This window comes from Mastomys coucha, unplaced genomic scaffold (assembly GCF_008632895.1).
Source record: "Mastomys coucha isolate ucsf_1 unplaced genomic scaffold, UCSF_Mcou_1 pScaffold14, whole genome shotgun sequence".
Classification (NCBI taxonomy): domain Eukaryota; kingdom Metazoa; phylum Chordata; class Mammalia; order Rodentia; family Muridae; genus Mastomys; species Mastomys coucha.
The window spans coordinates 113315487-113330379 of NW_022196896.1; the positions used below are offsets into that span (position 1 = coordinate 113315487).

Sequence of the window (14893 nt, forward strand, 5' to 3'; positions counted from 1 at the left end):
TCTGGAGAGAGGAAAGGGAAGGGAGAAATTTTATAATAATATCAAAAGTAAAAACTACTTTTAAAAAACAATAAAAAGGCATGCTACTGGAGCTGGTGAGGTGACTCGGAAGCTAAGGATGCTAATTGTACCCAAGCCTGACGGCCTGAGTTCTGCCCCCAGAACTGTCATGGTAAAAGACAGCCAGCTCCTGCAGCTTTTCCTCGCACCTCCACGTGCATGTTGTAGCTTGTGTGCCTGCATGGGTTCACATACTAAATAAATGCAGTTTTTAGATGTTTGAAAGCATATTCACATAACTTTGCACAGATGTCAGGTTCTCTGATGCTAGAATCCACCCATGAGTAGGCGAAGGACACTGAGTTCTTTAGAAATGTATTCACTGTTATGGAGATCGCATTGGCATTGGGGTGCAGTGGGCAATACAGAGCCTAAAGAAGCACGCAGGCATACAGCAGCCATCAGTGGAGGAGGAAAAGAGGAAGCCGGATGAAGCCCTTCCATTTCTAACCCTACCCCGATCATGTTTTCGAGGAATTTCTCTACACATTTTATGGGTTTCTTCACCTCCACAAAATGGCCTGTTTTTTATGTTGCCTTGTAGAAATGAAAAGGAAATTTGCAGGAGGCTGAGCAGCTTTCTCAGCCAGGGCTCCCATCTGGAGCTACCCAGATCCCACTCCACAAACCTGGAGCATCAGTAACATTGGGTGGCAGAGTGGTGAAGGACTCCAGTGCCCTTGGGGACTAAGAACCCTTATGCTCATCACAGATAAATTTGCATGAGGGAAAAGATGAACTTGGAGCAATGGGGAGAAGTAGAGGAAAAGCCAGTTTCATACCAACAGTCCTCCCGAGACCAAACTGAAATGGCACATGTCTGTAAGCCCAGCATTTGTGAGGCTGAGGCAGGAGAGTCCAGAGTTCAAGACCAGTCAAAGCTGAGTGGTGAGACTGAAATTAAGTGTGCTACAAGTTAGTGATTTCCCAATCTTGGAAGCATTCAATAGTGTGTTGAGAATGTTGCACAAGAGATGAAAGGAAAAAAAAAAAAAAAAGCTGAAGCCAGGCGTGGTGGCGCACACCTTTAATCCCAGCACTTGGGAGGCAGAGGCAGGCGGATTTCTGAGTTTGAGGCCAGCCTGGTCTACAGAGTGAGCTCCAGGACAGGGCTATACAAAGAAACCCTGTCTCGAAAAACCAAAAAAAAAAAAAAGCTGGAATGTGGACTTCATTTTGTTTGGAAAGGTTTTACTACTTTGAGAATTTGTGGACAACAGTTATGTTTTCATAGTATTATCCAGCCTCACCCCAAACAGCCCTCTGTTCTATAGAGGATTAACTAAGAGATACAAGTAGGGATTGCAGTGATAGTTTTCATTTTTCTTAGTATTGTATTTTCTATTTGAACATTTCGTCTGTATGCATCTCTGTACACTGCTTGCATGCCTGATGCTTTCGGAGGGATCACATCCCTGGAATTGGAGTTACATATAGCTGTGAGCCTTGTGTAGCCACTGTGCACTGGGGATCTAACCCAGGTCCTCTGGAAGAACCACCTTTGCTCTTACTGCTGAGTCATCTCTCCAGCCCCAGGTGATGGCTTTTAAAGGCCTCTGTTCCCTGACCCTCCAGAAATGGCAGCCACTTCAGACTTCCTGGTGTTTGCTCCAGAAAGCTCTGCCAGAGGATACGCCATCTTTATTTGCAGTTGACATTTAGCTCAGTACCTGCTTTCCTCCACCGTGTGGCCCTGAGATGAGTGACAGGCCCATAGCACCACCCCTCCCCCACGAGCCCTGACCTTAGTGTTTAGGGTTGAAACGCAGGGCTTGGAGCGGCTGCCCCCTGTGGGTGACTCCAGAGAAAGGTCCCGTGTGGTCAAGATGCTTGGAATGGGGATTCAGGCCATTCAGCTTCAACAAGAAATCTAAAAGAAAGATGAAAGACTTTATGTGTCTCTGGAGTTATAGGTGCCTCTCTGTGTGTGTATGTGTGTATGTGTGTGTGTGTAGTTGCAGGTAGTTGCAAGCTACCCAGTGTGGGTACTGGGAACTGAATTCAGGTCTTCTGATAGAGCAGCAAGAATTCAACTTTGAGCCATCTCTCCAGCACTTTCTTGTTTTCTTTTTCTCATATGTAGTCCACACTGACCTTGCACTTAAGATCTTCCCGCTTCAAGCTCCAGAATGCAGGGATTAAAAACATGAGGCATCGTGCCCAATTTTGGAGTCACCTATTTTGCAAAGTAAAGGCTTTTCCCAGGGGACTGCTACTCTGTCCTTATTTTATAGAGTGGATCTTCCTGTCCTTGCTCAGGAACTGTCTTCTGAAATGTTTAAGGGTTAAGTGTTGCACACAGACACAGCAAACATTGCTGGTCTTGCCAACTGGGTGCAAGTTCATTGTGTGTCTCCCAACTGTTCCCTGGGCCCTGCAATTTCACTGTGCAGTTCTGTAACGCACAGCTATAGACTGGTAGATGTGCCCTTGCCCAGGGTTGTGGAAGGCTTGCTAGAAGTGACTGTTAGATCTCACCAGGCCTTATACTGAGGGTGGGCAAGTCATATTGGTTCTAAAGGCTGTGTTTGTAAAGATGGGAAGAGTCACACCAAAACACTGAGAACCTCACCGTTATGTCTGGTATCTGGAAGACGTTTGGCTTTTAGGAGCAAGAATGCCCTCCTGCCCCCCATTTCTCCACCAAGAAGAGGGAAGTAAGTCATCCTAGATCACAGGCTAAAAATGATGCTTCCTTCCTCATGGAAGTGTTTGGATCCTCAGTTCCCACACATGCGTGCGCACACACTTATGGCAGCTCACTGACTTATCTGCACCCTTCTTGTGGCCTGGCACCCCTGAATCAATGAGAGGATGCAGGATTCCAGGAGCATACAGGCAGGGCCAAGGCCCATTGCCACAGGAGCCCTTTCAATAGGAGTATTAGAGAGCTCTGGTCTTTTTTTTTCCCCTTTCTTTTTTGAGTTTGTGAATCTTTTTGCTTTTTTTTTTTTCTTTAAAGATCTATTTATTATTATACATAAGTACACTGCAGCTGTCTTCAGACCAGAAGAGGGTGTCAGATCTCATTACGGATGGTTATGAGCCACCATGTGGTTGCTGGGATTTAAACTCAGGACCTTCAGGAGAGCAGTCTGTGTTCTTACCCGCTGTCATCTCACCAGCCCCCTGCTTTTTTTTTTTTTTTGGTTTTTCAAGACAGGGTTTCTCTGTGTAGCCCTGGCTGTCCTGGAACTCACTCTGTAGACTAGGCTGCCCTCGAACTCAGAAATCCACCTGCCTCTGCCTCCCAAGTGCTGGGATTAAAGGCGTGCGCCACCACTGCCCGGCCAGCCCCCTGCTTTTTATATTTTTAGCTTTTAATTGTTATCCTATGAGTATGTGATGTGTATGTATGGGTGTGCACAAGTGATAACTTGTATGGAGGTCAGAGGACAATTTTGGACTCAGCTTTCTCTCCTCAAATTTCCATGTGGATTCCAGGGATTGAACTTGTGTCATTAAAATTTTGTGGCAAGTATCTACCACTGACGCCCCCTGTTGGCCCTAGCTTTGGGGGTGCTGGGTTGGGGAGGGTGGGGGATGTCAGAGGAGGTTAGTGTAGGCCAAGCTGGTTTTGAACTTGCAGAAATCCTCTGGTTACAGGCATGCACCATCATGCCTGAAATCATTATTTTTATATTTGAAAAAAATATTTTAGAGGTTTTTTAAAATTTTTGTGTGTATGAGAAAGTGTGTATTATGTAACTGGTGCCTGCAGAGCTCAGAAAAGGGGAAGCTCTCTTAGATCCGGAGTTATATAGATGGTTGTCAGCAACCTTGTGGGTATTGGGAACTAAACCCGACCCTCTGCAAGTCCCCCCCTCCAGTCCCTATTTTTATATTTCACAGGGAGAAGTTAGTCTCTTGGATTTATAACCCAGTTTTTATTTGTTTTGTTTTTGAGACAGCATCTCACTGTGTAGCCCTGGCTGGCCTGGAACTCACTGTATAGACCAGACTGCCTCAGATCCACCTGCCTCTGCCTCCTGAGCAATTGAAATTGAAAAGCATGTGCCACCATGCTCAGCCTATAACCTGTTTTAATGCTTATCTTTATTTTAGTTTTTAATTTTTCTTTTAAATTTTATTTTATAATGTGTGAATGTTATGTGTGTCTGCATGTATATATGTGTACCATGTGTGCCCATGGTGCTATTTGGAGTCAGAAGAAAGTATCGGGTCACCTGAAATTACAGGGGGCTGTGAGCCACCATGTGGAGGCTGTGAATTAAACTCAGGTCCTCTGAAGAGTACTCAATGCTATTAACCAGTGAGCTATCTCTCCAGCCCCTTATTTTGGTTTTTGGTACGTGTTCTCCTGCATGTGCACTCATGTAGAGATGGGCGCCCAGCTTCCATGTAGAGATGGGCGCCCAGCTTCCGTGAGTAGATTCTCACCCTCCAACATGGGATGCAGGGATTGAACTTGGGTCATCGTCCGGTTTGCACAGCAAGCTCCTCTACCTACTGAGGTATCTGCTGGCCTCTATCCAGTAAATCTTATCTCAACCATTTTCACATTTTCCCAGTTTATCCAAAACGTTTTGTGTTTATCCAGTACCCCACTTATCCAATTGAGTATCTATTTAGGTGCCACAAATTACACAAGGATGTTGAATCCCTAACGCATCCCCTTTCTTGGTCAGAAGCAGGATCTAAAGATTTCCTGGATTCAAGCTAATCCTAGACAATACCACACATGCAGTTGGCACGGTGATCCATATGTGTCACTTTGTACTAGAGGGACCTTGTCCATATATCACCTTGTTCCTTGGTGGCTTAAGGACCAAGTAAATAGTCCTAGAGTTTGAAGATGTAAGTTTTGCTATTATTCAGGTATGGTGAAACTAAAAGACCAGGAGGTAACTGTACCAGAATGAGATTTGTCACTCACAGTTCCCCACAAGAGGGGGCTTGCTGTGCAACACAGAACCACACCGGGAAACACTAGGGTTGACCCAGGACTAAGGGTAAACACTGGCAATAGCCTGTTTGCTGTTTCTATGGAAATGATAGAGACAAGACAGGCCATGTACGATCTAGGGAGCATGGGGGCGGGGATCTCTAGCTGTGATTATGGTCTGGAGTATAACAGCCTTGATGAAAAGGATTTGGGTCTGAGGGAAGCATGAAGGTGTGAGGCCTCTACTACTAGATCTCCAGAAGGGGAGGCAGGAGGATCATGAGTTCAAGGCAAGCCTGAGTTAGAGGAGAGACCCCAAAGGAGGAGGGCAATTGGGAATATGGACTCTGGGTCGGGGGCACTAGGATGCCAGGGGTTTTAATGTCTCTCTCAAGGAGAAGAACAATCTCTCAAGAGCCCACAGTGTCCCAGCTGCAGAAACTAGCCAGTTTGGTGGCTGAGGCAGGAGAATTGCCATGAGTTCCAGGCAAGGGGGTGGAGGGAACACACTAAACAAACAAACTTAAAAAGCTTAGATTAATATAACTGCAGTTCATTGGACAATGTTTTCCTTTATCATTCCTTTTATACTGAGCTGGGATTTCTCTGTTTTAAAAAAAAAAAATGTTGGGGTTGGAGAGATGGCTCAGTGATCAGAAATACTGGCTGCTCTTGTAGAGGATCTGGGTCTCCATGCAAGAGAGACAGGACCTCCCCATCAGGGTAATCATCAGGTCAGGGTTAAGGTCTGTGCTGGGTATGGAGAAGGGCCTGGGATGTAGAGATGGTTGCCCATCATGTGGTGGAGTTATTACTGCCCGGGGAAGCCCAGCTGGCGTGTAGACCCATACTGAATGTGTAAAGATAAGGAAAGATACAGAGGGCTCAACAGGACTCTTGGTGTGTAGGGTGAAGGTGAGGGACACGTGTAACCCAGCCCTAGGTTGACCTTTCTCCTTGACCTTTTTCTTTATATAATACCCTAATGCTGTTGAGCTTAATTAGGCCTGTCAGTCGAACATCCCCCTTCCTGATGATGGTGAAGAGTGAAGGGATAAGCCATCTATTTCCAGAACCTAAAGAGGTTTAGGATTTAAAAAAAAAAAAAAAATCTTTCAATTAGCTATTCCTCTCATTGCACCTTGCCCAGGCCAGCTGGATGGCTCGTACATCTGTGGAACCCTCTGAGAAGATTGGAGCGCCTAACTAATGCTTAGAACTGCTGAAGTGGCCAATCTGCCATCTCACTAATCCAGTCAGCTCCCTGCTCCTCAAATCTGATTTGGTTTTTAGACACTGAGACCTCAGAGCTGGGCATCTCCACAGATCCCTACAAATTCCCTCACGTGTCATCCAGGGGCCTCACCCTTGCCCTGTGGGGTTATCTGATAGGATTTCACCGGTTTCCTCAGAGCACGGGCTGGCTGCTCACCATCTGAAAGCACAGGTACCCTCTCCTGACTTTCCTGGCCATCTCAACTGGTTGGTGACAAATTACAAGGTAAGTGAGCGCCAAACCCAAGCATTCCCAGAAACCAAGGGTGGATATGGGGTGGAGGGCAGGGGCAGGGGCGGGGCAACAAGGACAGACATGCTTCTGCAAGGCAGTGTGCTGGGGTTTGCTACCCCTGACTTCCACAGGATTTTGCTTGGAAAGGAAACTTGGAGAGCATTTAATCCCAAATCATAAGAAGGCATTGACTATCTGCCAGGCCGAGGAGAGGAAACAGATACGCCGAAAGAAAGGGTTCTCGTGTGCCCCTCACAGCTGCACTTGGGGAGCAGTCATGTGGCATATTTCAGGGATATTTTCTGTATGCTTACCATAAGGCACAGGAAAGCCAGGTGTGGTGGTACATACCTGTAAACCCAGCACTAGACAGGAGGATTGCCGGATTGAGGCTAACCTGGGCTACATAATGAGACAGGAAGAAGAAAAGGAGAAGAGGAAGAAGAGGAGGAAGAAGAAGAGGGAGAAAGTCTAGTTATGATAGAATTGTTTGATTTTGTTTGAGACAGAGTTTAGTAAATACCCCTGGCTGCCCTGGAACTCACTATGTAGTCCAGGCTGGCCTCAAATTTTCTGCAATCCGAACTCTGCCTCTTGAGTGCTGAGATTATAGGTAGGAGTCACCACACCTGGCATGGCAGAATTTTAGATGCAGCCTTACAAGTACAAAACACCAACGTTTAATCAAAAAAGGACAAAACTTCATTAGAATCTACCTGGTAAGGTTTATTGAAATGTCTGAAGCTTACCAAGAAAAACAGAATACACCAAAATAGATAATGGGCCAGGCATGGTGATACACACCTTTGATCCCAGTCTTGGGAGGCAGACTTAGATAGATCTCTAAGAGTTTTGAGGCCAGCCTGGTCTACATAGTGAGTTTCAGGCCAGCCAGTGAGACCCCATTTGGGTGGAGGGGGTCACTGGGGCTGGGGAAATGGTTCAGCAGTTATAAGTGCTTGCTGTTCTTCCAAAAGACATAAGTTCGGTTCCCCACACCAGGTCAGGTTATAACTCCAGCTTCAAGAGATCCAACACCTCTTCTGGCCTTTACAGGCATCTGTATACATGTGGTACACATACACATAAAAAAAACTGAATAATTTTTAGACGCTCACTACAGTAAAGTGCAACTGCCCATAGCTGATTTCATCAAGGATGGATACTGGAGCACGTGGGAGGACATGTCCAAAGAAGGAAGTCACAGAAGTGGGCTTTATGTCCAGAGTGTCTATAACTTTATGTTTGGGATCATTGTACTTTCCTAGCCTTCCAACCTCTGACGTACATCCCAGGGGACAGACAACATGGCGGCCTGTGTGAAGACCAATAAATCCCACGTCATCTTCAAGAAAGTCTCTCGGGACAAGTCGGTAAGTGGCACAGAAGAGAGGCTTCTTGGAAATTATTGTAAGAATAATAGGAAGCAGACATTTGTCGAGTATAACCGTGATCAACGTCCATCTACCATGAGGCCTAGGGAAGCCCTGTGTCCATGGGATGGACAGTCATTGAGAGAGAACTGAGGAACAGCAGTGGGCTCTGCAACCCACCATCTCTCAGTCCCCTTGTCCTACCCCAACCTCATTATTCTTCCTTGCTAAGTTGTGGAAATGTGTGTTACAGCACTGGCCACACTAGCATACCTACTAGCACACTAGGGCTGGTGTATCTGGTGGTATATGTAGCTGGTATACTTAATGGATGGTGCAGATCTGCCTCATTCTTCTGGCTGGTTTCCTTATGATGCCTCACAGTGGAATCAGCCGTTTCACTTGTCCCCTCCTCCTGCCTGCTCCTCTGTCGGCTGGAAGTGTCATTTTCATCAAGCCCTTGGGTGCTTTGAGGTTATAGCTTTGGGGTCCTACATCTCTTCTCTAGCTCTTCCTCCCACTGTCTGCCAGCCCTTTTTATCTCCCCTTCCCACTTTGTGCTGACTTTCCCAGATCACTTACCATTCTCCCCTTCATCCCTCTGACCTTCCACCCTCACCCCTTCCCCACGAATACCTAACAGGCATCCATTGTCTATGGCCATGCCTCCTTGAAATGCACCTGGTCTTTAAACAGATATTATTTGAAACAAGAAATGCATTTCCTTCTTTCCTCCCTCCTTGCCTCCCTTCCTTCATCTATGGTACCAGGAAATTAAACTTGGGGCCTCATATATGCTAGCCTAGCCCCCCCCACAACTGATGCACACACACACACACACATACACACACATACATATACATATGTATATATATACATATGTATATGTATATATACTCAGCTCTAATTTTACTTCTATTTTGAGTCAGAATCTCATGAAGTTTCACAGGCTGGCCTTGAACTTGGACTCCTCCAGCTTTAGCCTCCTGAGAAACTAGGGTTCCAGGCATGGTGCTGCCAAGCCCTACTTAGGGTCCCCCCACCCCCATGCAAGGGTCCAAGTGGTGGAGAATGCATCAATTCATGTTTTGTGTACTGGGAGTTTTCAATGGCAACCCTTGTGTGCCCTAGTCATGGGTGACTGGCCTCTGCAGCCATTCTGCTGTGTCCCTCTTTCCTGTGAGAGCCTCAGGCTGGTGGTGAGCAGCCCAGCTCATTACGGTTCATGGTTTGAGGATCCAGTCCAGCACAATGGGGCCTGGGGGCAGGAGCATGAGGCTGTTGATCTTTAGATGGGAAGCAGACAAGATGAGTGCACCTTATGGTCTCTTAAATGTCAGGAGCCTTTTCCGGGGAGCTGTCCAGGAGACTAGGACACTGGTTGGGCCTGAGGTACCTGCCTACACTATGCCAATAGTGTAGGCAAGCCAAAGGAATTAGATGCTCAGAGCTGGATCAGACCAATCAGGAAACATTCCCTGAGCTGGAAGTGGCAGCACAGATCTCTAATCCCAGTACTCGTGAGGATCCTAAGTTCAAGGCCAGCCAGAGCTACACAAGAAAGCACTTGTCAAAGGAAGGCATGCAGGCTGGCTGGCTGGCTGGCTTGCTAGAGAGAAGGTTTAACAGTTAAAGAGCATTTGTTGCTTGTTCAGATGTCCTGGGTTCAGTTCCCAGCACCTACATGGTAACTCACAACCATTCATAGAACTCCAGTTCCAGGGCATCAGATGGGCTCTTCTGGCTTCTGCAGGTGCCAGGCAAATGCATAATATACATACATACATGCAGGCAAAAGATTCATACACACCTAAATAAAATGAATACATCCTTAAAGAAATGTTAAAGTAAAAGGTAAATGGGTAGGGGGAGAGAGAATCACCCATTAGGGCTGGCCTCCTCTTAGCATGTGACCTCATGATTGATGACTGATCTTGTGCATAACTACTTATTTTATCCAAGAAGGTATGCTTGGCTATGGTGAGTTGCTAGAAGTCTATCTGTCAGTTTCACACGGCCACCCTTTTTATCTGTTCCTGTCCTTCCCACTCCTCTCCAGGGTAGTAGAAGGGTGGTCTTGCTCCCAGTTGAATTCAAAGTTGCTTGCTCCTGGTTAAGGCTCATGATGTGCCACCCCTGGGGAACTTAGTCCCATCCAGTCTGGACTGGATCTGCAGCCTTTCTTTCTCTGCCAGAGTGTGAGGACAGGCCTTAGCCAGGCTCGCTAGCACACACCTTTAATCCCTGTAGTCAGGACAGAGGCAAGTGAATCTCTCTGAGTTTGAGGCCAGCCTGGTCTGCATGACACGTTCCAGGACAGCCAGGGCTACATAATTAGAGCCGTTCCTGTTTTAAGCACTTACCTCAAACCAAGGTAGCAAACTGGAGAGGTTTTATCTCCATTGACCAACAGTGCAGGGGAGGCCTCCATAGCCCTGGAAGTCAGGAAAGTAGACTATGTGCTGGGAGAGGGAGAGGGGCAGACCCTGAGTGCTCCTGTGGCACCAGGTTTGAAGGCAGCCCAGGCTACACTGTGTGTTCTAGAGCTTGTGCCACAGAGTGAGAGATGCTTAGCTCAGAATAACACAGGGGCAGCCAGAGCATTCTGGGATTGAGGGTTGGGGGGGTGGAACCTATAGTGCCAAAAGGTTCTCTTGAAGCACGAGGAGGGCTTCCTCAGCTAGAGGTGTCACTGAAGAGCCTTGTTTGCCATGGGCATCAGGAGCAGAGAGGGTCAGTTGTGATAGTGCTATGGCAGAGCTGCCACAGCCAGGGCCAAGATGAGGACAGAGGGGCCTGGAGCCCAGAGGTAAGGCTCGATTCTATTGGCCACCCCCAAGAAACGAGATGCTATTCCATAGGACAGAGGGAACAGCCGCATCTATGAATTGGGAGGTAGCCATGTTTCTGCAAGAACAGAGATAGGAGAATCTGAGGAGAGTTTATGCCCCTGCCTAAGACTCATGGTCTGTCACCACTGGGGAACATTAGTCCCATTCAGTCTGGCTGGATTGGGCCTGTAGCACTGGGTATAGGTGCTTCTCTGGGCTGAAGGGATGGGGTATCCAACAGACAGCAGAACTCAGAAGCCAACAGGGCCTCCTCCCAGGAACATGCATGCCTAGAAGGATGTGCCAGCCCTAGGATAAGCCAGCAAGCAGGGGACAAACAACAGCTCCCCCTCTTCTCTCCTTCTACTCTTGGGTCCATCCTGCACAAAAAGCATGGGCCCAGGGAGTTCACTGGGCAAGTGAGCTGGGTCAGCCTCAGGTGAGAGGCTGACTTAGAGGGCGGAGCTTGACGCCTGCTGCAGTGCCCTTTGCAGTGTGGGTCCCTTGTCCCTCTCTCATGCCCAGCTCCCACACTTCCCAGGCCTCTGAGGCCTGAAATGTTGTGCACAGACTTGCAAGGTTTCTCACAGGTTCCTCTCTGTTAACAGGGGTGTAGAAAGAAGCATTTGCTTGATACCACCTCCAACATCCATTTGCCAGTCATGCAAATGGACCCACCTGGGGAGAAATGATTCCCTGTGGAAGACTGAGTATAAGACACGATTTAATGTCAAGAGTCATTTAGATTGACTGGTGAAATAAGAAAAATGTGATCTTGAGAGGCCTAGAGAAGCAGAGACTAGCCAGGGTGCATGCTCTTGCTCACTGATATCCTTAGCAAGCACTGACTGAATCCTTCTGTGTACCAAAGGCTGTAGTAAATACTGAGAAGGCTGGAAGGTATATAGAACACTCTAGATGAGTGTCTCTCAACCTGTGGGTTGTGACCCCCTGGAGGTTGAAGGACCCTTTCTCGGGGGTCACTTAAGGCCATCGGAAAACACAGATATTTACATTATGATTCATAACCATCTCAGAATTACAGTTATGAAGTAGCAACAAGAATGATTTTATGGTTGGGAGGGAGGGTCACTATGACATGAGGAACCATATTAAAGGGACGCAGCATCAGGAAGGTTGAGACCCACTGCCCTAGGTCCTCACCTCAAGGCATTTGGGGTCCTCTGGTAAAGAAGCGAGCAGTGGGCAGCCCCCTGCTCTCCCACCAAATAGCTGAGGAGATTGGCTGCTGAGAACATGGGTGGCGTCCCCACCAACTTGCTCCACGTCCTCCTTCCTCAGTGCGTGGTTGCCGATTTACTTGGGCGGGGCTCACCCCATCACTTCTCTAGATCTCCTACTCCTTTGCCTACTCCAGAAAGACTCTGGACACAGAGACCAGAACTTTCAGTGAGTAGCTAGAAGCAGAAGGCTGGCTGACTGTGGGCACGACCTTCCACTAACGTGTGGGTTAGCGTCAGATTTACCTGGTTACTTACAGACCTGGGCTTGAGATGAGGAGGAGAGAACAGAGTGGGAAGAATTCCCAACATCCATATGGATTGAAAGGATTCCTTGGAGCCCACGTAGGGATGGAAGGCAGGACACCCCACTTGAACTATCTTCACCCACAGCGGGGAGAGAAGGACACCCACAGAGCATCTGTGGAGCCAAGCGACTCTTCTTCTGAAGATGAATGGAAAGGGCCGAGGCTCCAGGGTAGAGTGCTTGCCTTGCATGCATGAGGCTCCAGGTTCGATTCCTAGCACTGGATAAGAGGAAGAGAGAAATACTACTGGTTAGACTTCAAGGTAGTTGGCCTCTGAGTAAATGCCTTGTTCTTTCTGCAGGTGACCATCTACCTGGGGAAGAGAGACTATGTAGACCACGTCAGCCAAGTAGAGCCTGTAGGTAAGTTGAGTTTGGAGGAAAATTTAAGGTTGGTTTTCCTCTCAGTCATCAGACTGCTAGTTTCTCATTTTTTTTTTCTTGTTTTTTTGAGATTGGGACAGCCCTAGCTGTCCTGGAACTCACTTTTTAGACCAGGCTGGCCTTGAACTCAAAAATCCACCTGCCTCTGCGTCCCAAGTGCTGGGATTAAAGGTGTGCGCCACCACCGCCCGGCATTTTTTTTTTTTAAGATTTATTTATTTATTATATGAAAGCACACTGCAGCTGTCTTCAGACACACCAGAGAGCATCAGATCTCATTACGGATGGTTGCTGGGATTTGAACTTAGGACCTTCAGAAGAGCAGTCAGGGCACTGAGCCATCTCTCCAGCCCCTAGTTTTTCATTTAAAAAAAAAAAAAAAAGATACCAGTAGGGGATAGTGGTCCTCGCGTTTAATCCCAGCACTCAGGTGGCAGCATCAGATGGGTCTCTGAATTTGAAGTCAGCCTGGTCTGCATAGTGAGTTCCAGGACAGCCAGGGCTACACAGAGAAATCTTGTCTCAAAACAGACAAACAAACAAACAAACAATAAAATATCACTAATAATCTAATCTAATAAATACAAATTAAAATGTCAGTGAGTGGCCCACTGGTTGGTCAGAAACAATTTATTTTTACATTTATTTATTTACTTGGGGTCAGAGGAAATTTTGCGAAGTCAGTTCTCTTACATTTTTGTGTGGTTCTGGGGGATTGAACTCAGGTTGCCAGGATTGTGCAGCAAGCATCTTTACCCACTAAGCCACCTTGCTGGCCCCTCAAAATAAAATAAAATAAAATAAAATAAAATAAAATAAAATAAAATAAAATAAAATAATAAACAGGCTGGTGTGTAGCTCAGCGCCACTTGCCCAGTGCAAGGCCCTGGGCTCAAATCTTCAGTACTATAGGAAACAAAATGAAATAGCCCATCTCTGCTTCCTGACTGCATGCAGTATGGCCAGCTGCTTCAAACTCCTGTTTCCACATTACCCCATCAGGATAGATGTACCCTCAAACAGTATGTGGCACCAGGTAAGCACCTGGCTGCATCAGCCGTTTCTTCTATCTCCAGAACCACCCAGACTCTAGGAAACACCCAGGCATCTAATTACATGTAGAAAAAGAAACTGTTACTATGTGTTTTTCTCGACATCAAGTCAATATGCTTCCAATTTTCAAATGCAAAAAAAAAAAAAAAAAAAAAAAAAAAAAAGGTTAAAAGAACCGCCTGTGGCAATGCCAGGGATCCTGATGTCTCCTGGCCTCTGCAGACCACTGAGGGGAGCGCACAGTGCTGCGGCAGTCACTGGGAAAGCAGTTCAGCAGTTTCTTTAAGAACTAAGCATGCCCTTCCCATATGAGCCAATAATAGCACCCCTGAGTATTCATTGAGAAGTGAAGACGGCATACAAAAGCTTTCTTAGATGTGGTTGTTTACAGCAGCCCCAAACTGAAAAGACTAAAGTCTCTCTTCAGTAGATGAGGAACGTTAAACAAACCGTGGTTTATCCATACCGTGGACTACTATCTAATCATAGAAAAGGACAAGCAGCCAGCTGTTGGCGCACGCACGCCTGTGATCCCAGCACTTGGGAGCTGAGGCAGGAGGAATGAGAATCTAAGCGTAGCTTGAGCTACCTCTCAAGGGAGAGGGCAGGTGGAGTAAGAACTGTGAGCTGTTGATGCCTGTAACATGCTGAGTAAAAAGAGCAACCTCAAGGGAGTGCAGATTTCCTAATGCCACTTATGTAACATTCTCAAGATGACAAAAGTCTACAGGCAGTGCCTGCCAGGGGCTGAGGATGGAGGGAGCAGAGATGGGTGGTGCGATACAGCCCAGAGGAGAGCTTTTACGATGCCAGGACAATTCCACATCTGGAGTGTGGTGCTCACACAGATCTCCATCTATGAGAAAACAACACGGAGCCATGCACACCCATTGTGTGCACACCCTGGCCTCATCTAACTCTAAGCATGAGAGGCAACAGAGGCAACCGGGTGAAGGGTGCCCGAGCTCTCTTTGCTATCTCTACAGCTTTCTCTGGCTTGCTAAGCGTTCTGCTAGCAACCGTTTGAAAGATGTATGGGGGGAAATTGGGGGTTTTAAACAGAGGATAAAACTGTCCTCGGTGGGTAAGGATGCTTGCTGCCAAGACTGACAACCGGAATTTGATCTCCAGAACCACATTTTAAAAATGACTATTCTTATCTGGGCAGTGGTGGCACACGCCTTTAATCCCAGCACTTGGAAGGCAGAGGCAGGCGGATTTCTGAGTT

General features: G+C 47.1%; 1 protein-coding gene across 1 annotated transcript in view; it reads left to right on the forward strand.

Moving 5' to 3' along the window:
- Positions 1 to 6119: 6119 nt before the first annotated feature.
- Sag (S-antigen visual arrestin) overlaps positions 6120 to 14893 on the forward strand; it is a 40857-nt gene continuing 32083 nt past the window's right edge. Inside the window, exons 1-3 of the mRNA XM_031368332.1 lie at positions 6120 to 6467; positions 7745 to 7849; positions 12531 to 12591. Of these exons, the coding sequence (XP_031224192.1) occupies positions 7784 to 7849; positions 12531 to 12591 (127 nt within the window). The 5' untranslated portion in view covers positions 6120 to 6467; positions 7745 to 7783. The remainder of the gene's footprint in view (positions 6468 to 7744; positions 7850 to 12530; positions 12592 to 14893) is intronic.